The sequence below is a fragment of the Ipomoea nil genome, unplaced genomic scaffold (assembly GCF_001879475.1).
Source record: "Ipomoea nil cultivar Tokyo-kokei standard unplaced genomic scaffold, Asagao_1.1 scaffold2159, whole genome shotgun sequence".
Taxonomy (NCBI): Eukaryota; Viridiplantae; Streptophyta; class Magnoliopsida; order Solanales; family Convolvulaceae; genus Ipomoea; species Ipomoea nil.
This window is the reverse complement of record NW_017618587.1, coordinates 2,368,704-2,390,779: the sequence shown is the minus strand read 5'-3', so window position 1 is coordinate 2,390,779 and position 22,076 is coordinate 2,368,704. Positions and strand designations below refer to the sequence as shown.

The following is a 22,076-nucleotide window of genomic DNA, read 5'->3' as shown; positions in this document are numbered from 1 at the left end:
AACTTTCATGTATTAATCATGTTTAATTTATCCCATCAATCTTTGCACATTATTTTTCATTTGAGTTTGTATCGAAGCAATTCAAATAAACTCAATAACGTACAAGTATATTATGCAAATTTATTAAATTTACTCAAATCTCAAATAAATTATTGATCATTATCACCTCATAAGAATGTACATATTACACCATCGTCTATTGACAAAACCTGATCTCACATTTTTTTTGACAAATAAAATGCCATTTCAATTTCTTTGCAACATGTTAAACATGTGTCTTCACTTGTCAAATATCATCATATCTAGTTTAGTATGTATGTGTGGATGAAATTCAACTAATAATTTTTGCCAAAACATTTATAACCTCTTATGTAATAAGTATGTCAAAAGGTTGCATTGGATCATATTATATACTACTAGTAAAATTAATATTAATCAATGCTATACTTATGGGGCTAATAAAAATTTGTGTCTCCAAGTTACTGGCTCTATTACATTGTAGTATCTGTTCATATACTTTCTCAACCTACTGAAACACAAAGAACCAATAACGCCTCCACTGAGGCTTGAACTCATAATCTTCCAATTGAAAGTCCAACCCGGATACCATTAGACCACGTAGTCCTAGTCGTAATTACTTAATTATATATAAAAATATAAATAACTTTAAATGTCACTTCCTTTTGCTGTTCTTTGGATAGATTGCCGCAAGCGGCGAGCCGTCAAGCCGGCGACGCCGCGCAAAGATTACCGGTTTAACCAACTCAAACCGGTGACCTTTGTACTATTGGAGCTCGTGGCCAGTGGGGGCCACAATCCCACGTGTCCGTTCAGGATTGGACACGAAAACCAATTGGTAAAATTTTTGGGAGTACTGTAAAATTCTCGTTACATAAATATATAAATACCGGCACCGGGACCAGAGGGGCACGAGCACGACACAAGACGGACGTCGCGGATTCGTCGCCGCTGCCGCCACCACCACCGTCACGTTTTTTATCTGAAAATTAGGGACTCATTTCGGACGCCATTAACGTAGTCCCGTATTTTCTTTCTTTCTTCACGAGGAATTGAGCCGAGCGGGGGGACAATGATATAATGAGCTCGGCTCCATTAGAAGAATCTACGCCGCCCTTGAATTCCGAAGGCGAAGAGTACCGGAGCCTCCTCCCGTCCTCCCCGTCAACGTTGCCGTTGGCGGAAGGGAAAGCGGAGAAGGATGATGAGGCGGGAATCGAGTATGAATCGCGGGAGGAGAAAGTTGGGGCCGTTGATATCGAATCGGAGACGGCCGACGGCGTTGATTGCAGCACCGTCCCTCCCTTTTCATGGAGGCAGCTATGGCGGTTCACCGGGCCGGGGTTTTTGATGAGCATAGCGTTTCTGGATCCGGGGAATCTCGAGGGGGATCTGCAATCGGGAGCGATTGCCGGCTACTCGCTCCTATGGCTGCTCATGTGGGCCACCGCCATGGGCCTGCTGATTCAGCTTCTCTCCGCCAGAGTCGGCGTCGCCACTGGCCGGCACCTGGCGGAGCTCTGTCGGGAGGAGTATCCGTATTGGGCCGGGCTATTGCTCTGGTTCATGGCGGAGTTGGCCCTGATTGGAGCAGATGTTCAGGAGGTTATTGGTAGTGCCATAGCCATTAAGATTCTCAGCCGTGGGGTTATTCCACTCTGGGCCGGCGTCGTAATTACAGCTTCTGATTGGTAATAAATTCTTGATCTGTTCATTTTCTCACACGCAATAGGATAATTTGTTTCGTTGACTCTGATTGGATGATTAGGATGATGTGAAATTACTTCCTTTTAAGTTTGATAATAAATTGGCAAGTGTACTATACAAATTATGATGCTGATTAGTTTCAATCTTCTTGATTAGTTAATGGTAATGTCTTTAAGATGAATAGATTATAGTGTATTAGAGTTGAAATCAAGAATGTTGGTTATATGTTATATAACTGTGTGTTACTGGTGGATCAGTGCTTTTACTGAACTATTTTTGTCTGATCTTTTATTGACAGTTTCTTTATTTTGGTTCTGGAGAACTATGGAGTGAGGAAGCTGGAAGCTGTTTTTGCTGTTCTTATTTCAACTATGGCTCTCTCCTTTGCCTGGATGTTTGGAGATGCGAGACCAAGTGGGAAGGAACTTTTAACAGGTTATATTTCTTAGTTCAATTACTCTGTAATTAATTTATGTGCTTCTTTTTCTGACTGGTTTCGTTTTCCCCTTGACAGGTCTTTTGATTCCGAGACTTAGTTCAAGAACCATTCGCCAGGCTGTTGGAGTTGTGGGGTGTGTAATAATGCCTCATAATGTGTTTTTGCATTCAGCTTTGGTACAGTCTAGGGAGATTAATCCCAAGAAGAAAGGTCAGGTTCAGGAGGCGTTGAATTATTACACCATAGAATCATCTCTTGCCCTTCTTGTGTCTTTCTTGATCAATTTGTTTGTTACGACTGTTTTCGCCAAGGGATTCTATGGCAGTAAACAGGCTGATAATATAGGCCTAGTCAATGCGGGACAGTATCTTGAAGAGAAATATGGCGGGGGGCTGTTCCCAATCCTCTACATTTGGGGTATCGGATTACTGGCAGCTGGTCAAAGTAGTACTATAACGGGTACTTATGCGGGGCAATTTATCATGGGTGGTTTTCTGGATCTTCGCTTGAAGAAATGGCTGAGGGCTCTGATCACTAGGAGCTGTGCCATTTTGCCTACGATAGTTGTGGCTCTGGTTTTCCATAGAACAGAATCATCGTTGGATGTGCTAAACGAATGGCTTAATGTGTTGCAGTCTATTCAAATCCCTTTTGCACTCATCCCACTTCTGACTTTGGTCTCTAAGGAGGAGGTGATGGGAACCTTCAGAATCAGGCCTATCATTGAGGTAAGTAATCAATACCAGTTAATTTACCACAGTTAATCTGCTCAGTTCGACAGTACCTGAAACAGATAGTAGTTAGTAAATAATAAGTCAGCTAAAAGTTTTTTGAAATTTATTATCATATTAAGCAAGAACAAGAATCAACAGAAGAAAACGAAACTATCTAGACCATTTTTGTATCTTGAATTTTACCCTTTCACTCATAGAAATATGACCATATGAAATAGAGATACTGTTACTCTGGTTCATAAGAGCTCAATCAGGGAAGCGGGGTGGAGTTACATAATCTTTAAGATTTAGTATATTAGAACGGGGTGTGAAGAGGTAATACTTGACATCAGAATCTTAGAAGAGAAAAGAGGGGGATTTAACAGCTGGTCAAATACTTGTTGCCTGCCATTCGAAGTGGCATTTAATTGCCTAAATTTGTTGATGAAGCATATGGAACTTATTCCGGCTTTTTGGATAGGGGATGGGGTTAAAATATGCTTTACGCAAGGTTTTCAGACTTCACATTTGTTCAGTTGAAATTGCAATTTTTCTGATGGGGCTTATCCTGTCAAAAATAAACACTTTATGCAATGAACAACAATCTGAACTATCCTTTTCATTGTAAAGCAAAGCATATTTTAAATTTTCAACAATTCTGATGCTCACGCACGTATATGTTTGTGTAGTGTGATTATTTGGCAGTGTCTAACACCATAATTCTTGCATAACTTTTACTGTAGAAATTTGCATGGACTGTTGCAATCCTGGTGATGGTGATTAACGGGTATCTTTTGCTGGACTTTTTCGTCTTGGAAGTGAATGGATTGCTGTTTGGTTTCCTGGTCTGTGCTGGGACTGCTGGTTACATCGCATTCATTTTATACCTTATCTTGCATGGTGGTGGCCCTGTTGCCAATTGGTTCAATCTTTGGCTCAACAAAGGGTATAATTATGCTGGAAACGGGACATAACACCGCCATTCTTGGTTCAAGATTGGAGTATCATGCCAGCATCTCGCCATTTGTGAAGTAGAACACACAACATATTACATACACCATTACTTTCGGGACTGAAACACACCTTTCAAACTAACAGCGAGTATAGGCATACGCATACGAATGATATTTTGTATTTTTACATGTATCTCATAGAGGACGGGAACGAGCACATTTCAGGCTGGACAAAAGGCGCTGCTGCTGAGCTCCCGCCACTATTGTACAACGAGGTTTGCGTTTGGAGTAGGTATAGAGAGTAACTCTCAGTGTTTTGGTTTCTGTTGATAGTGATTACCCAGAGAAACTTTAATACAATTGAAAAGTTTTGCTGCTTCTTTATTGTCCATGGGACCATTTCTCTGTTCTTTCTATTCAAACCCATTGTGAGCATTTATTGTGTTGGAACCAAAATTCCTCATTTGCTTGTGAATATGACACTTTGCTTCAATGGCATTTATTAGTTATATATATCACTTGTATGATTTGATATGTGAATTGACGTCCTAATCTAATACTCATATTAAACTATTATCTTTTGTGTTTAGAACACAACTTAATTAGTCAACCAACCCAACATAATCTAATAAGCTTTGCTTTTCGATAATTACATGTTTGGTTTATGGGATTTATCATTTTTTATTAATGTTCATTAAATATTTTAAAATGGATTGAATTCATATCATAGTATTAGTATCACATATGTGAAATTTGTCACAAAAGATCAATGATCGAGTCTCACCAATAATAATGTGAGAGCGATCGCTCTAAATTAGTAGACTTCTTGTGCGCAGTAAGTAAAAATTTTAGCCTATGTAACTAAATTTTAGCCTATATAACTAGGTTGATCAATTCTATCATCATGATTTACCCTTTGACCTGTCATAAGAATTGTTGCATGAATTAACTAAAAAAAATTCTCATAGAAATAAAAAATTTGAAAAAAAAATTAAAAAAAAATTGTCAATCATAATAGTTTGAAATAGTTTGTGACTCTTTATGTTTCATTAGGTTAAAAAGGTAGAGATCAAATGAACATATACTACAATGTAACAAAGTTAGTAAAAAAAAAGAATAGTCAATATTAGGTGTCGTGAGAAACTCCTGCTAACTATTAATTTATTTTTCTATTAATATAATGTCTTTCCATTTAGATAATAGTCAATTATTCATAATTTTATCGCAGTTTGTTATATATGGATTGGCTGACTACATCTTACAAACTAGCACTAAATGTTGCTCGAAAGATATAATTATATGACACGGGTGTCATTAAATATACATTAAAGACCTTGTAATTGACCAACATAAATATATGTTAAGATGCATAAATTTCGTTATACACACCATTATTATTCTAGGTAAAAACTTGTGTGACACTGACTTATTAATTCTTGTCTATTAAACATGTTGAGTTGTAAATGATTTAGTGTGTAAGTATTACAATTTTATCTATAAGTATTTCAATATTTATTATTAGTAACAATTAATTTTTACCTTAAATAGTATCATTATTTCATATATAAGTATTACAATATCTATCATAAGTAATGGTTTATTTTTAACACAAAGTAATATTAAAATTTATACAATAAATATTACAATTTCTTTCATACACAACATTTCACATATAAGTATTACAATATTTAAATTAGAATTACACTTTATAAGTATCACAATTTCAGTTATAAGTATTATAATATTTATCATTAATAACAATCATTTTACCTTAAATAGTATCACAATTTTACATATAAATATTATAATAATTATTATAAGTAACAATTTATTTATTTTTTTATGGTAAATATGCTACCGGAGTATATTCATATCAGAAATGAGTAACAAGTAAGTTGTTAGTGTATTGTTATGAGTGTTGAGTACAAGTTTTGTGAGCGTGTCCCCCCTTGTTGTTACATGGTGTCAGGCCTTTATGTTTGTGGTAACAATTGCAATATTAATGAGTAATGAGCACGACGACCTCCTAATACGTGCAACGGCTCCCATCACTAAGTGTCACAACTCCTTAGTAATTGACATGCACTCCACATGCATGCTCTGCTTGGGTGTTACTATTTGACTGTGTTAAGTGCTTTGACTTCTATAGGTTAGAATAATAGCACCGGTCGGGTGTAGTACCTTGCTCAATTATATTGTCACCAGGCCCCTACTCCCGAGTTGCGACCACAACGGAGTTAGCTAGGGAGCAACAAAAATATTGGACTTATCAGATATTTCGTCAATTTTAAATTAATATTAAACTTTCTTTAATAAGTATCATGATTTATATCACAAGTAACAAGAGAATAGCTTATATGCAACCCGTCACACAAATTAAAATTAGTGAGACAATTGCACAGAAATGTGACTCATCAATATCACAACAGTGTTAGTATTCGAACAAGACCACTATTACTAGTGTGTTATCTAAATCTTTGGACTCATCAAATAAGGTGCCAATAGTATATGAAGCATTGTAAAAAAAGTTTATTTAAATGTTATTACATTTTCAATGTAGTTTATAAATTATTATACACAAATGATAGTTTATTCATATACACCCTAAATAGTTACAGCAGATTTTCTCGTGATTTAAAAAAAAAAAAAAAAACATAACTTAGAGTCATACAATTATTGTGTATGATTTGAAGTTGAATGGAAGCTAGCATGGTCAAATACATAACGTGTACAAGGAAAAATAATATGCCAAATTTAGAATGATGACATCATAATGACGTGCACGCGTCAAGACCGCTTGACCGAAACGGTTTGTATGAGTCTTTGAGACTGCACTAAATAGTAAATATGCAAAAGGAAAATTTACGTATGTTTATCATTTTTTTTTTTTTTTGTAAATAGTAATTTATTATTGTTTAAATACGATATAAGAGTAATTTATTATCGCTTAAATACAATACAATTTTATACAATTTTAATACGTGAACTATTTACTTAAACTTGAATACTTGGTAATTGATACTCTTGTTGAGAGTCATTCATTTGCTCATTCAGTGCTACCATAGTTAAGGCTGATTTTGACTCGTGCACAATACCTAATAGTACACGACCTCAAATTTTGAAGACCTAATATCTATTTTTGATCTAGTTGCTTAAGAAAAAAAAATGCAATTAATTAAGTTCACATTCCTTCATGTCTCTTTCTATCTTGTCTAAAACTTATCGGTCTTTTTTTCTCAAATCACGCACCACCATTGAAGAGGACAATATTCTTTCTTCCTTGCCTGCATGGACAGCTCAACGGGTCATAGATGTGAAAATTGAAAACAATATTCTTCCTTCCTCCATTATTTTTACAACTTTCACACCAAATTTCTTTGATTACCAAAATTACAATTTAATTTTCACTTATATGATCTCTCCTAATTAATTGAGCATAATTATATTTATTTATAAAAATGGAGCCACAAAAATTCAAAATACAGTGTTGCCATAGTAACCATGATACCATCCTATACTTCTTTGCACTTAAACGTATCAAAATATTATTCTATTATTACTTTACACTTAAATATTATTAACGATATTACAAATCTATTTTTGTTCATGGGAAAATACAAATAAATTAATTGTGAAAAAAATATGATTATAGTATTCAAATCTAAAAACATTATACCCTATTTGGTAAAATAGTTAGCTTATAGACAGGCTAACCAGTTTTGACTTATTTGATCACTATTAGTTGTTTGACTTGATTAAAAAATTAATATAAATGTTTGGTTAATTAGCTTTTTGTAACTCTAAATTGCTAAAATTTAAAAAGCTACTCTCAAAGCAATTTTTTTAATTAGTTTTTTGAGAAAAGAAATTATGTCAAACAGCTATCAGCTAACAACTAATTTACCAAACACCTTTCAACAATCAGCTAATGTTATCAACTAGTTATACCATCTAATTAACCCAATCAACCAACAGCTAACAACCATTTACCAAATGAGAAGTCTCAATCAAAGTTATATCCCTAATTTATGTCCATGTTTTTAGTGCATAATCATTTTGTACATTGTGCTTTTAGAGTTGTACTACACAATTTTTTGGACAAAAAATACCCATACCGTTATAACTTCCGTTATCTTTTTTAATTATTGTTACTATGCACATGCATCCACCATATATTTTCTTATATTCCTTAATGATAATAATATTTGCAAACATTATATATTAGATTAATATAATAAATAAATTTAATTTCATATAGATTTTAATTAGTAAGAATTTATTAGTTATTTTTAAAAATATAAATATTAGGTATATGTTTTTGCACATCGCGTATAAAAAAGATTATTAATATTACTATTGACGACTTGAAAATCTAACGATTGAGGTGTCAACAATATGTTAAAGGTCACCGCTAAAAGTTTATTTAAATATTACAGCTCTAGTATGTACACATATATAATCTGATTTTTTTTTGGAGTAATGAAGGAAACTCGTTAAATCCATATCATTGTGCATTGATAAAGATCAACTCAAACTAAAAAGACTTTGATTAAGAGTTGAATTTATAATCTCGTGATTATCAAATCAACAAAATCTGATAAACTTAAATAGAGTCGGAATCATAAATTTTGACTTTTGATCAGGGGAGGGTTGATTAAACTTTTGACTGTAAAATTGTATTTGCTAATTGTCTCAAGTGGTTACGTTGTGAGCAAGGAAGTTAGGTTGATGAGATACTATAGTCTATAGATGAGTAGAATAATTTGCCAAATTTGGGAGGGTAAGAAGAGGCCGTTGCGACCACTTAATTACCTGAAATGGATCGTTACGAACCAACTTGAGTCTTACTTCGTAATTTTCATTACGCGTTCATTTTGGAGTCAATCATGCACGACTTTAGTCAAGTCCATTGTACTATTGTAGTAGTCAAGTCCATTGATATATATAATATATATATGCCAGGCAGTGACCTATGTATGCCACACAAGTTTTTGCTATATATATATATATATATATATATATATATATATATATATATATATATATATATATATATATATAGAAGAGCGCTCATATGCGGCGGGGTCTTACGGTGCGGCGGTGCGGTCAAATTCCAGAATACACCAACAGTGTTAACAATATGCACCAACAGTGTAATAAAAACACACCCCAATGAAATGTAATAAAACATCACAAAATACACCACAGACTCAAAAAAACACACCATATAACTCACCACCCCCAATGGTGTATTTCCGAACAGTGTATGGTGTTTTTACTCACACCTAATGGTGTGTGTTTGGTGATGCAGGGCTCTGTTTACTCTGTTTTGTGTGGTGTATTTCCTAACGTTGATGGTGCATATTTGGTGAACTATTGGTGTTGCCGCACCGTAAGAAATAACCGCACCGTAAGACACTGCCGCACCTGAACCCGCATATATATATATATATATATATATATATATATATATATATATATATATATATATATATATATATATATATATATATATATATATATATATATATATAAAATTAATAATTAATTAATTAATTTCACTTTTGTTCTCACGACTTTTGAGGTCTTATCACTTTTGGTATACAACTTTATTTTTCTTTTTTCAATTTTGGTGCCTAACTTTGTTATTTTTATCAGTTTTGGTCTTTCCGGCCCAAAATGTTGTCTGATTTTATATTTTAGGGGCAAAATTGTCATCCCAAAAAAAGATTTTCAATATCTAAACAAAAGAAAAATCATATTAAGAGAAAATGAAGAGTTTGTTAATCGCTGACGCTATAAATCCCATAGACTTGCGTCTAGTTTCTGCCCGTCTTCCCCATTATTCTCATTGATCAAACACCTACAAATGTGATTTTATAGTGATTTTATTTATATAGATATGTGTGTGTGTACACATACATATACTGTGACAAATTTAAATCATTAATTTATAACCTTAAACTAACTTAGTATAATATTGTCGGATATATCAACTTTAATCTTAACTTAAAACTTAAACGTTCTTACCTAGCTATTCTTATCTTTATCTTGAAGCTTAGGTATAGAAGTTAAATTACGAAATGTGTCTCAATAGTTTACGCGTTAACCTAATTAAGTGTTATATATTAATCGGTTTGGTGCTCATCAACTGCTCATAGCAAAGAAATGTATGTCATAATAATCTCTCCATTGGTAATAATATAATTAAACTCATCATCTTCGAGCTAGGACTAAAATTTGGCACACCACTATTAGGAAGTTACTTGGTGCATGTGATGTTAAGTTGGTGGAAGAATATAATGAAGCTAATGTTGTTTTGAAGAAAGTTGGCATATATATATGCCACTGTTCCCCGACTCATTACGCAATATAATTACCTAAAAGGGGATGGGAATAATTTAGACATGAATTCCTAGTACAATAATTTGTACCATGACAAACAACAACATATATTGAGCAACAAACAAAAATGGATCATCAAAACTTGATAAATAAAAACAATAATGAATTATTAAGGTTTAGACCGTCAACAAAGACGGTGCCGGTCCCCGCGGGAGTTGTTATACCATGGACCAGGGTCCACCTTGCAAGGTGAACCCTGATCCTAAACAGGTAAGTTACTGGCTCTATTACATTGTAGTATCTGTTCATATACTTTCTCAACCTACTGAAACACAAAGAACCAATAACGCCTCCACTGAGGCTTGAACTCATAACCTTCCAATTGGAAGTCCAATCCGGATACCATTAGACCACGTAGTCCTGGTATATAAATTGTGTATTTAATTATTTGGAATTGTGAAGTTCTGAAATATAAATTGTGTTTTTAAGTCAAAATACATAACAACTGTAGAATGAAATTTGTGAATACAATATAAGGTAATCAAATTCTAATATGTTAATATTGTGTGACTGCAGTATTTGAAAGGGACTTGTGAGTACAAAACAAAGAAATCAATTATATACATGTTAGATACTACAATGTAATAAAGTTATCATTAGTAAAAAAAAAAAAAGAAGACATATATATTAACATTGTGTGTTCATAGTATACAAATTGTGAACATTTAATATATAGATCGAAAACTATTGCGGTCCTTTTTTTTTTTTTTTTTTTTTTAAAGAAAGCATCTGTGAATTTATTGCATTTATGACATAAGAAAGATGGAATTCCATAGTTTTGTTATTCCATTTCAATCAAATTTTATAATGGAAGAAGCATGAATAATCATAATATATAGTACCTTTTACAAGTACGTGATGCATGTCCTGCCATTATATTGGTGGATCGTTCCCTGATTATAGTTTTACATCATCGACCGTGATTTTGGGTCCTAGTAGGCAACTCATATAACAAATATATTATAATGTGTTGATATATAAATTGACTCGATTAACATGTTAGGTGTATAATATTTAATATTAAACATCTTGTTAGATAACATTCAATTAGAGAGTTTCAGTGGAGATTTATTTTTTGAGTAAGATTGAGTGTAAGTTTCTTAATAATAATAATAAATTAATAATAATTGAGATGTTCATAATCTAGGTTAAGGTTCATAATCAAACCCAACTCATGTTCTTGATCTTTTAGAATCCAGTAGTTTATATATCTACATACATATAGATGAGCACAACATAATTCAGAATGAATTTCAAAAGTTAAAAAATTTAAGAATATACCTACTTTATATTCAAATCTAAACTGCATTCAAAAAAAAAAATATTCAAATCTAAATTATGTGATGGGATATTGACTCAAGATAGGAAAGATAACGATATCGGACAGAATAACGGGGGAAATGAGCTATCAGGAGACATCAGAGATCATATCGGTCAGAGAAGGCGGAAAGCGGTTACAAGATGGAGGCGGGTTATCACAAGTAGTGAGACCAATCAAGAAGGAGATGGATAAATAAGGAGTCGGCCGGATCATGTTAGTCACTCGCTTGGGTGAAGGAAACGACTTCTTCTCATAATAGGTGGTCGTAGGAGGGCCTGAGTGAGTAGGAAAACCGTTCGGATAAAGAAGCTGAAAGAGTGAAGTAACCAGCCAAATGGTAGGACGAGAGAGAAAGTGATCCATCCGGTCAAGTGGCTAGAAGAATCGACTGCGTGCAGTAGTTAGTCTTATGTGGCCAGGCAGAGGAAGGAGTCAGGCGGGATATGACCGGGTATATGAAGGAACCGAAAAGATGTGGCCGAGTGCACAAAGGAGCTATTAAGATATGGTTGAGTACAGGAAGGAGCCGGAAAAATGTGGTCGAGTAGTGGAAGGAGTCGATAAAACGTGTTCGGGAGCAAAATGATCTAAGTGATCCAGTGAAGTGGCTGTTATGGTGGAGTTAGTGGTAATGATGAGACAGATTGCTGAGGGAAATGACAAGCCAATAATGATAAAATAACATTTATGATTTTTAATTACTTCATTTATTTGTGTTAATGAGTGGCTGAGTGCAACGGTCACACCGACTTGTATAAAAAACCAGCAAAGGCACTGTAGAAGGTGTTAAGCATTTTGAGTATACACGCGTGAGTTAAGAAGCATCTTGCTGTTTCCGACAACTCCGTTCACATTTTCTGATAGTGTTGGCTTGCCGGTAGGCTGTCCCCGTAACTCTAGAAACCAACAGTATCCATTTGTCAAAACGGAACCAATTACCTTATTATAAAGTTTAAATTAAAATGAGATAATTCAAACTAAGTTAGTGACAATTAATCCATTAATTGTTATAAGTATGACTTTGGTTATAAGAATAAAGAGGCCTGAAATTGCACGGAAGCAACTGATCGAGACGACGCGTCGCGTATACGTATTCGTATGAGAGATGGAAAAGACTTTGTTTCTATATATTGCATGGCACTCACTCACTCTCTCTCTCTCTCTCTCTCTCTTCTTCCCACTCTTTGTCTTCCACCTTAGCTCTTCACTCTCCATTCATCATTTATCAGTGTTTCTCTCTCTCTCTATGTATCCATACACATAAAATACGTATATGTAATTTCATCTTATGATGCGCTTCTATACACCTTAACTTTTCCGTCAATTTTAGAGTAATAAACCCTCTATTTATACTGCCCAGAGTAAAATCCTCTGGCCTCAACCCATTCTATGATCTCCCAGTTTTAATTCGTTCTGAAAGAAAAAGAAGAAGAAAGAGTGAAAATTCAAGTTTTTTAGTGTGGAATTGTGAAGGGTTTCTGGTTTATTGACTCTGCAAGCAAGCCGCCGGTGACTTTCTTTGCCGTTCTCCGTTGTTGTTTTAGGGCTAGGAGGGGATATTGTCTTGTACTCGTAAGTTGTATTGGCTTTTGAAACAATCTTGTTTTATTTGCTGTGAGGATTATGGAGGAGCAGCGGCAATGGGGGGCCCCAAGCCCTTATTTTTTTCCGGCGGAGGAGAGTGCGGATTTAGCTCTCCAATCGGCCATTTCTCGGCTGACCATTTCATCGGAGTTTGACGGTGATCGTCATCGTCAGATGACGCCGGTCATTGGTTCTTCAAGAGGCGTGTCCGACGTGGCGGCCGGGTCGCGATTGGACCCTCCGATTGCGTATCAGCAGCTACAGGGAGGAGGCAATGTGGAGGGTTTGCTGACGATGCGGAGGGTGGCCCAGAATGGTTATGGCGATTTTCTCCTGGGCTTTGGTGGAGCCCACCAGGATTCTAATGTGGGCCAGGCTAGGAATTTGACCCCTGTAGCTGCGGACCTCGGTGGCAGCTCAAATCACGGAAGCGCCGCCTCTCCCCTTCCGCCGCCGTCGCCGTTCAACAATGGCGAAAGCTTTTTCCATGATCACTACCCTTTCTTGCTCTGCAAGAAACCCTTGCACAGAAACCCCACTCCAAACTTCCCAATTCGGAGCATTTCGCCTGAAGTTCATCACCGGAAGCACCAATGTTCACTGCTAAATCTTGAAGATTTAAGGGGCAAAATCATTTCCCTTGGAAAAGACCAAACCGGTTGCCGGATTTTGCAACACAGTTTAAACTTCTGGACAACCGAAGAAATCGAGGTCGTCTTGTCCGAGGTTATTGATTCTTTGGTTGATCTGATGAACCATCAATCCGGCAGTTACCTGATCCAGAAGCTCTTCTCACTATGCTCCGATGAACAGAAACTCAGGATTATTCTGGCATTAACCATGAATCCATATGACCTGGTTTATATATGCCTCAACTCTTTTGGGTAAGCTAGCTTAATTCTCAAGGTTCTTGAAATTTATAATTTTTAGGATTAAACTTAATTAAACTATTGTTTACTAGGGCTCGAGCTATGCATAAAATGCTGGAAGTTCTTAGCTCTTTTGAACAAAGGTTCATGGTCATGACTGCTCTTAGTCTGGGTGCTGTTACATTGGCCTGTGACACCAATGGCCACCTTGTGGTTTTATACTGCTTGAACAACTTCCCCTTTGAATTCAATGAGGTAAATAATATGGGACTAATCGAAGAATATATATCTATATATATGACTAAAAAATGTTGATTTGTTCTACTTTATATTGCCATATTTTGCACTGTTCCTGCTTGCTTACAGAGTTGGTGAGTAACACGTTTTGGTAGAGACAATGTGTGAGAGTTGAATTTGTTCGGTTTTTGGAGTATAGGAAATAACAATAGGTGTTTGTGAGCTTATTAGATTACTTATTTGTTTATCTTTGTGGGGATAAGTAAAATACTCGTTCCACTTGCAAGACATATGTTTAATTAGCTGATTATGTGTGACCTAATCATTAGGGGTAGCTTAGCTGTTATTTTCCAAGATCATGGAAAGAGTTAAATACATGTCACACTGGCATTCCCCTTCTCAAATTCAATTCCCGGTTTTTTATCTGATTAATTGGGAAGGGAAATCTGCTTTTAAAAAAAATACTTTCTTTAACTTTAGTGGCATGAATTTACTAAAGCAACCAGGCTTATGCTTTTGATTTTCTTTAGTGGTGAGAAACCTCGAGGTTTACTTTTGTTATTGTGGATGATGATTCTACAAGGGCTAGGTTTACTTTTTGAGTTAGTCATCTTGGTCTAGTGCTGTGACTGTTGCTGAGCACCTTTTTCCCTTTTTACATGTTGATTATTGACACTTTTATGTCACTTTTACATCCATTTCCGCGATTCAATTGTATCTCGTATTTGGTAATGGAGTTTATCTTAAATCGTAATTAAGTAAGAGTCTAAGAAATGGTTGTATTTTGTAGCGTTTTATCAATGGGATAGTAGATAAATGCTTTCGAGTTGCAACCAACATACGAGGATGCCGAGTGCTGCAGTTATGTGTAGAGAATGCTCGGGGAGAAGTTAGAGAACGTCTGGTATGTGAGATATTAGCAAATGCAGTGCACCTTTCAGGAGATCCCTATGGGTTAGCTTCTTAATTAAAACTTGCTTGTGCTTGATTTCTTAATCCAACACAATCTAGAGTCGAGACTGACATGATCGTCTTCGCCCAGCAACTATGTGGTGCAGCATCTTCTTGACCAAAACATACCCGGAGTAGAAGACACACTACTGAAATGTCTCGAGGGGAAGTTTGCAACGCTTTCGTGCAACAAATACTCGAGTAATGTTGTCGAGAAGTTCTTTGTGAAATCGGGAGAAAACTCCAACAAAATTATCATGGAGTTGATCACAAGCCCAAATGCTTCTATGCTTCTCGTGGATCCTTTTGCAAACTATGTCATTCAGAAAGCATTGAAAGTGGCGACGGTACATTTTCAATGAACTCCTTTTTCCTACTATTTATCATTTATTCTTTCTTCCACTTAGTGGAATTGGCTTAGTTTTCATTGTTTTAGCTACTAGTAGGTTTACGGATCTAATTACTACTTCTATAACTATTTTCCCAGGATATACAAATCTTCATGCTACTAATTTTACATTACTTAGGACCTCTTAGCAGGCTAAATCGGAAATCTTTAAACATTTATTTGCTCTTAGCCCGAGTGATCTTGTTCTTGACCTCGATTTGCTGATTGTTAATAACCCACCGTTTTCATTGCTGTACATGCAGGGCGAGTTGTTCACTGCACTGGTTAATCTAATCCTCGTTAATGCTTCATCCATGCAAAGTAACAAGCATGGAAGGAAGATCCTTGCTTGGTTCGACGGTAGGAGTTGAAGTAGACGATGTACATGTGATTGACCTCTCTCTCTCTCTCTCTCTATATATATATATATCTCTCCGTCTTGTATGCCTGCTCGATCAGGATTGATGCCACTGCTCCAACCTTATTCCCCGGCTCGCTGTGTTAGAGTTTCCTAGGATTTAGACATGTGGGTAAACATTAGCTTTATGGTCTGTTGTTTGTGTGTCTGCCTAAACTGAGGATTGCAGAACCATCGTAAAATCTGGGGTTTAGATTGTACACTGTTGAGTTCCTCTATCTGTTGGTTATATGATATATATATATAGCTATGGGCTGTAAACATCTTTCTTGATTAATAAAAAAAAAATCACTTGTTGTATAAAACCACTTTCTTTCCTATCAGATCTGTTCATTTATTTCTGGTTTATGAATCAGAGTAATGAAGAAGAAGATGACAAGAGCACTGGAAAGCTACTCTCTTGATTGAATTGCTTGAAGCAATTACAGCCATTGATTTCTTGGTTACATCACATCATGTTCAATTGCTAGAGTACATACCATGGAATCATGGATGTTGTACTGTAAAGTTGATAAAAGATCTCTCTTTCTTTATTAAACGATCCACAAATTAAGCTGCCCACTAAGAAAATTGTTTCTTTGCGTGATCGGTATGCATTTTATTTCAAAAAGATCTTTCTTTTTAGACCAATCTCATCCCGCTTGATACCTAACATGTTAGTATGACTGGCAAGCATCCTACCCGATAAAGTTATCTTAGACGGGTATGTACTGTATTAGACAAAAGTATTTTTATAAGACGAGATTAATTCAGAAGAGACTAATTTTCGGAAGAAAGAAGACAAGAAAAAAATAATAAAAATGAGTACATTATTGAATCACTGAAGACTAGGAGGCTATTACAACATAGAATAAGACATAAGCACTGAAACCCATTCACTAATTGTTAATTAATATATCAACCCTCCATAAGTAGAGCCTAAAATTTATTGGTAAACCCCATGGTTTAGTAGCAAGAACCAAGAGTTAAGAGACATGGCAGACCAAAACTCTGATCTGCTTTAACTTAAGGGCATTTTGGCTTGCCCTTTGTGTTCTTCTTGTCCCTGTAACAAGGGCACTCATGTTTGTTCCCAAAAGTCCCAGAAGGCACACACTTGCACTCTTCACAGCATATCCCACAGTACTTCAAGCACCTGTCCAAAACTCCAGCCTTTGCACATCTTCCTTGGCACTTTGAGCTGCAAAAACCTGCAAAAAAAACATAATTACACCCCGCAAAAGCGAATATATATATATATGCAACTAATCCTTTGACTCGAGATCAGATAAGAAGCAGAAAACCTGAAAAAGCCAGAGTGGTGTGAACAAAAGATGAAGAGCCAAGAACCAGAGTGATAAGAAGCAATGTTGCAAGAAGTGCCTTCATTTTGAGGTTCAAGTGGAAATGGTGAAATGAAGGAAGGTAAAGGGGATATATAGAGAGGGAGAGAAGAAAGGTGGTAGGTGGTAGGAGGAAGTTATAATAAAGTGTAATGCAACATAAATAAATGAAGAGTGGAGTCCAGACTGTCACATTTTGTACTTACACTACATGTCCTGCGCATGAACAACCTAATATCTACACCATTTCTTGATTTCTAAGACAATAACCAATTACTTTAAGAGACTTGTTTCACGACATTTTTATCATTCGCTTCATGTTATTCGTGTCCTTAGGTGCAAAAATAATGAATTGCAATGATAATAACTGAAACGGGGGCTGAAGTAATTGGAACCTATCACCGTTCCAATCACATAAGAATATAATGAAAAAGGCAAAATCTATTAGGTCTGTCATTATAAACCCGTTGCTTTATAAAGAGTTGCAGTTTATCATAAAATATGTCTTTAAATTAGTCTAAAAGTTCTGAATTAATCAACTAATTGAGCTATTTTTTTTAAGAAATGAACTGAGATGGGTGACCCCATTGTACAGAAGTTGTTATGATCTGCTGCTCACTATGTGGTACTACAGAATCGGCAATACTATAACCTTACATCTGTTTAAAGTTCAAAAAAATATATAAAAATTTAAGCCCATTTTTTCTGGCGTACCATTTAAAAAGAACCTTACATCTGTTTTTGTTTTTTTGTTTTCCTCATATGAAGAGTCGAGAAATTGCTGTGTGCGTTCGGTACCCGTTTTGCCCTTTCCTTTCACCCTTTTTCCATGTCTGCGAAGCACTGCATCAAAACTTTAAAAAGACACGGAATGGTCGGCCGGCGTTTCCATGGCCATCTCACGTGACCTGTCGTGCCCTAGAATTTTCTGGGTATCTTATGGTGTCTGTCGGCACCGTACACTTATGTATTATATCATATATATTATTAAAGATTATTGTAAATAACATTCACTATAAGACATGATTGTATTGAGTATGGTTGATATTATAAAAACTTTTCCTCCTATTTATAAGGTGTAAATAAGATGACATGATTTTTTCAATTTGTTCTTATTTACCAAAGGTAAAATTCATCATTTCAAGACCATACACTTTTGCCCAACATAATAAAAGGGGTAAATATGGTGACTTAGCGATCATTTAGATGGAAGGACACGTGTCTGTTCTCATAAAGAGCTCACCACATTAGGTGTAATTCTCACACTGTAGTTGTCAAATCTCAATTCAAATCTCAATTCTACGTCCTTGATTGGCTCTATACTGGGCTATGAAAGACCAATAATATACTGTGGACTATGGTCCAAAAAGACCAATAATAAACTGATATTGTTTCACGTATTATTTTTATTATATTATCAAATGAAACTGTAATTAAATTAAAATGAAACTGTAATTGTGTTTGATAAGTTATATACCCCAGATCCAAGTTCCCTATACGTCCAGGTCCCCGTTTTATAGTCGGGCCGGAGTCAAGCGGTTCGAGACCTGGTCTACAGGTCAAACCCGCCCAAGCCTCAGGCCCATAAATAATGCCTTTGGCCTCATAGTTGGGGGTCCTTCACTTACTCTCTGATCAATTACTCTCTCTCTCTTTATATGCACCCTCTTCTCTCCCTTCTCTCTACAAACATATACAAAAACAACATGAATAAAAGAGACTCATTTGCTATCTCTCTTCTTCTTCCATATTTATACATATTACATATGGTACATACATTCTACATAGCAAGAATTATCAAAATGAAACTATAATTGTGTTAAATGAAGTTGCTATGCATATTTGACGCAAATTATGCTGTGCAACCGAATGCACCATGCAAGGTGCATACGGTTGCAAAACGGCGCCGTTTTGGTTAAAAAAAACGCGCGTCCCACTTAAAAAAGAAATCAGGTTCGATTCCCGGCAATAGCATTTTTATATATCCACAAATTCATAACTATATATCCACAGTGAATGAATGAAGTAAAAATCCACAATGAATGAACTAAATATCCACAATGATTGAACTAAATATCCACAATGAATGAACTAAATATCCATAAATTCATAACTATATATCCAGAAATTCATAACTATATATCCACAGTGAATGAATGAAGTAAATATCTACAATGAATGAACTAAATATCCATAATGAATGAACTAAATATCCATAAATTCATAACTATATATCCACAAATTTATAACTATATATCCAGAAATTCATAACTATATATCCACAATAATGCTATTGTCGAGAATCGAACTTGATTTTTTTTTTTTAAGGGGGACGAGCGTTTTTAGTTAAAACGACGTCGTTTTGCATCATATGCACCATGAGCATGGTACATTCGGTTGCACAGCATAACTATTGCATATTTGATGCTTGGACCACAATGCATTGTGGAACGTAGTCCACAGTATAATTTGCCATGAAAGAGTGTTCAGTTCAATCATTATTGTATGGACCATGGTCCACACAAGTTGTGTGGACCATATTTTGTCTACTATAAAATAATGTACATTCAGTACAAAAATAATGTACATTCAGTACAAAAATAATGTATATTGTATACAGGGGATATACATTATTTTTGTTCTGAGTGTACATTATATTGTATAATGTATATTCAGTACAAAAATAATGTACATTTAGTATATTAAGATATATTTTTTATTATGGTCTACGTAACATTGTGTGGACCATGGTCCATACAATAATTTGCCGTTAGTTGGAGTGATTAGGCCCGTTGGGCTGTGTATATTGAAACTGAAGAAAAAAAAAAAAGGCATGATCTGAGGTTCTTTGCTAATATTTTATGGGCCTGAAAATCTGGGCCACATTTAACTTGTGTAGCTTTTACGATCTTTTTTTTGGTGGGCAATTATGTTTTGGGCTAAGAATTTAAATATGACTAAAGAGAGTCCACGCTTTATTGGGCTTACTTTATTTGTATTTGTCTAAATCATGCACTCAACTTTGTAGGAAAACTAGTCTCGTGCCAGCAAATGTTTAGCTCAATGATTCAATAGACAGTATTTTTAGAGTACAAATCAAGGTTCAAACTTCGACGGCGACAGTGTAAAAATTATGCTCAAAATGAGCAGATCCCTTGTATGCATGTATACTAAAGCATACCCATAAAACTAAAGCATACCCATAAAACATAATAATATGGTAGAAAGAGTGTAAGAGAGCGTAGATAGGAGTGATACAAGTTGGGAAAGGTGAAAGACATGAATACATTAAAGGAGGAAAGCTATAATGAGGTTGAAGATATAAAGTAATATTCCGTACGTCATTACACTATCTAACCATTGCTTTTATCTATTCATCAAATCATTATTTGCATGTATTCTTTCTCCCTTCTCTACGTCTCAATTTCTTCCCCAATAAAATATACATAATAATAATAATAACCTCAAAAAAGTGACTGAATGAGGTGGAACATAATTATCGGACCATAAAATAAAAAAAATTATTATTGTCAACACCTTATCAGTTGAGTTCGTTGCACATAGTCTTTTTAATACAATTTACTTTTTATGTGTAATTTGTTAAATAGGAACATGAGTAACTATAAATTGTTTTCGTGACACAAAAAAAATGGAATAATAATATATAAATTAAATAGTATTATTAGGACATTTAGGTCTAAAGTTTTCTCCGACATAGAAAAGAAAATTGGCCAACTGTCTATGACTATATCGTCTAATGGGTGCGCCTCTTTCCTAGCTAATATCCCAACTCCCATGTGGGACTGCATGCTAGCTATCACCTTTGATTTCCCATCTATCTACCTAATTCTTTGTCTATATATATAATTAATTATATATCGGAAAAATTTTCTCCTACTTCCTATATTTCAATATCTTTTACTAAAATGAGAAGAAGGGGAAAATTTGAATCATAACAAGTGGTTGAAAAAAGAAAAATGAAAAGACGTGGTTGTTATAAAAGTTTTCTCTTTATTTTATTTTTTGTCCATAAAAAGTAAAAAAAAAAATTTATCCTTATTACGACTCTCAAATTCCGAGCTGACAAGATAATTAATGAGTAAATCGCAATAATTCAATAACAGTCTATTGGATAGGAAGGCCAATGTTTGGTGCCTACAAAGAACTTACCACATTAGATCTAACTTTTACATTATGGCTGTCCATGCTTGACGATTTATGTCGTTGTCCACAATCTACTATTTAATAACCAACTAAGCTTTTTGATTTTTTTTTTTTTACATGATTACATGGGGAAAGCTTTCTTGTCATAAATTCAAATAAGACATACCAAGTTTTTCCTTCTATATAGGAGTAAGTAATTTGTTGAATTTTCAAAGAGGAAAACTTTCATGTCATAAATTCAAATTTCACTAATTAAGAATGGTAATAGGATAAGGTGAGGGACATATCCCTTGTCCTCGACCTGGCTACAATGGGGTAGAGAATTAGGCTTCCATCAAATTCAAGTAAAATTATTGTCGTCCTTATCCTTAATGCAAATTAACTCATACCACTTTCATTGATGTTTTATTTAATAAGTTTAGATATCAAAACTATATATTTCTAATCACTTTAATTAAAAAAAAAAAAAACAAAACAAAACAAAACAAACAAACAAAAAAGTTGAACACATTAATAAAATACATAGCTAATAGTCAATCAATATGAAAATAAATTTCTCCCACCCTTATTATATTAATCATGTTAAA

General features: G+C 34.8%; 3 protein-coding genes across 5 annotated transcripts; 2 read left to right on the top strand and 1 right to left on the bottom strand.

The window, feature by feature from the left end:
* Window positions 1–943: 943 nt before the first annotated feature.
* LOC109149761 (metal transporter Nramp2-like) lies at window positions 944–4,265 on the top strand. Of its 2 annotated transcripts, XM_019297722.1 has the most exons (5): window positions 944–1,709; window positions 2,024–2,160; window positions 2,240–2,892; window positions 3,621–3,862; window positions 3,901–4,265. In XM_019297722.1, the coding sequence occupies exons 1-4, from the start codon at window positions 1,099–1,101 to the stop codon at window positions 3,849–3,851; spliced, it is 1,632 nt and encodes a 543-aa protein (XP_019153267.1). In that variant the 5' UTR covers window positions 944–1,098; the 3' UTR covers window positions 3,852–3,862; window positions 3,901–4,265. The 2 variants fall into 2 exon arrangements, with proteins under 2 accessions (XP_019153267.1, XP_019153266.1); XM_019297721.1 differs by having other exon boundaries at window positions 3,621–4,221.
* Window positions 4,266–12,739: 8,474 nt separating this feature from the next.
* Window positions 12,740–16,440, top strand: LOC109149349 (pumilio homolog 9-like). 2 transcript variants are annotated; one of them, XM_019297072.1, is made up of 6 exons: window positions 12,740–14,024; window positions 14,102–14,264; window positions 15,037–15,200; window positions 15,289–15,544; window positions 15,849–15,945; window positions 16,360–16,440. In XM_019297072.1, exons 1-6 carry the CDS (start codon window positions 13,180–13,182, stop codon window positions 16,362–16,364), a joined length of 1,530 nt encoding a protein of 509 aa, XP_019152617.1. In that variant the 5' UTR covers window positions 12,740–13,179; the 3' UTR covers window positions 16,365–16,440. The 2 variants fall into 2 exon arrangements, with proteins under 2 accessions (XP_019152617.1, XP_019152616.1); XM_019297071.1 differs by lacking the exon at window positions 16,360–16,440 and having other exon boundaries at window positions 15,849–16,281.
* Window positions 16,441–16,790: 350 nt separating this feature from the next.
* LOC109149324 (snakin-1-like) lies at window positions 16,791–17,449 on the bottom strand. The gene is made up of 2 exons (XM_019297041.1): window positions 17,287–17,449; window positions 16,791–17,193 (listed from the first exon to the last, which is right to left on the bottom strand). Exons 1-2 carry the CDS (start codon window positions 17,369–17,371, stop codon window positions 17,009–17,011), a joined length of 270 nt encoding a protein of 89 aa, XP_019152586.1. The 5' UTR covers window positions 17,372–17,449; the 3' UTR covers window positions 16,791–17,008.
* Between the last annotated feature and the right edge of the window lie 4,627 nt (window positions 17,450–22,076).

Coding starts and splice junctions, on each gene's coding strand:
- LOC109149324 (XM_019297041.1), bottom strand. CDS start 17,371: ATGAAGGCACTTCTTGCAACATTGCTTCTTATCACTCTGGTTCTTGGC. Junction 17,194..17,286: donor CACCACTCTGGCTTTTTCAG/GTTTTCTGCTTC, acceptor TTTTTTTTGCAG/GTTTTTGCAGCTCAAAGTGC.
- LOC109149349 (XM_019297071.1), top strand. CDS start 13,180: ATGGAGGAGCAGCGGCAATGGGGGGCCCCAAGCCCTTATTTTTTTCCG. Junction 14,265..15,036: donor TCCCCTTTGAATTCAATGAG/GTAAATAATATG, acceptor TGTATTTTGTAG/CGTTTTATCAATGGGATAGT. Junction 15,545..15,848: donor AAGCATTGAAAGTGGCGACG/GTACATTTTCAA, acceptor CTGTACATGCAG/GGCGAGTTGTTCACTGCACT.
- LOC109149761 (XM_019297722.1), top strand. CDS start 1,099: ATGAGCTCGGCTCCATTAGAAGAATCTACGCCGCCCTTGAATTCCGAA. Junction 1,710..2,023: donor GTAATTACAGCTTCTGATTG/GTAATAAATTCT, acceptor TTTTATTGACAG/TTTCTTTATTTTGGTTCTGG. Junction 2,893..3,620: donor GAATCAGGCCTATCATTGAG/GTAAGTAATCAA, acceptor CTTTTACTGTAG/AAATTTGCATGGACTGTTGC.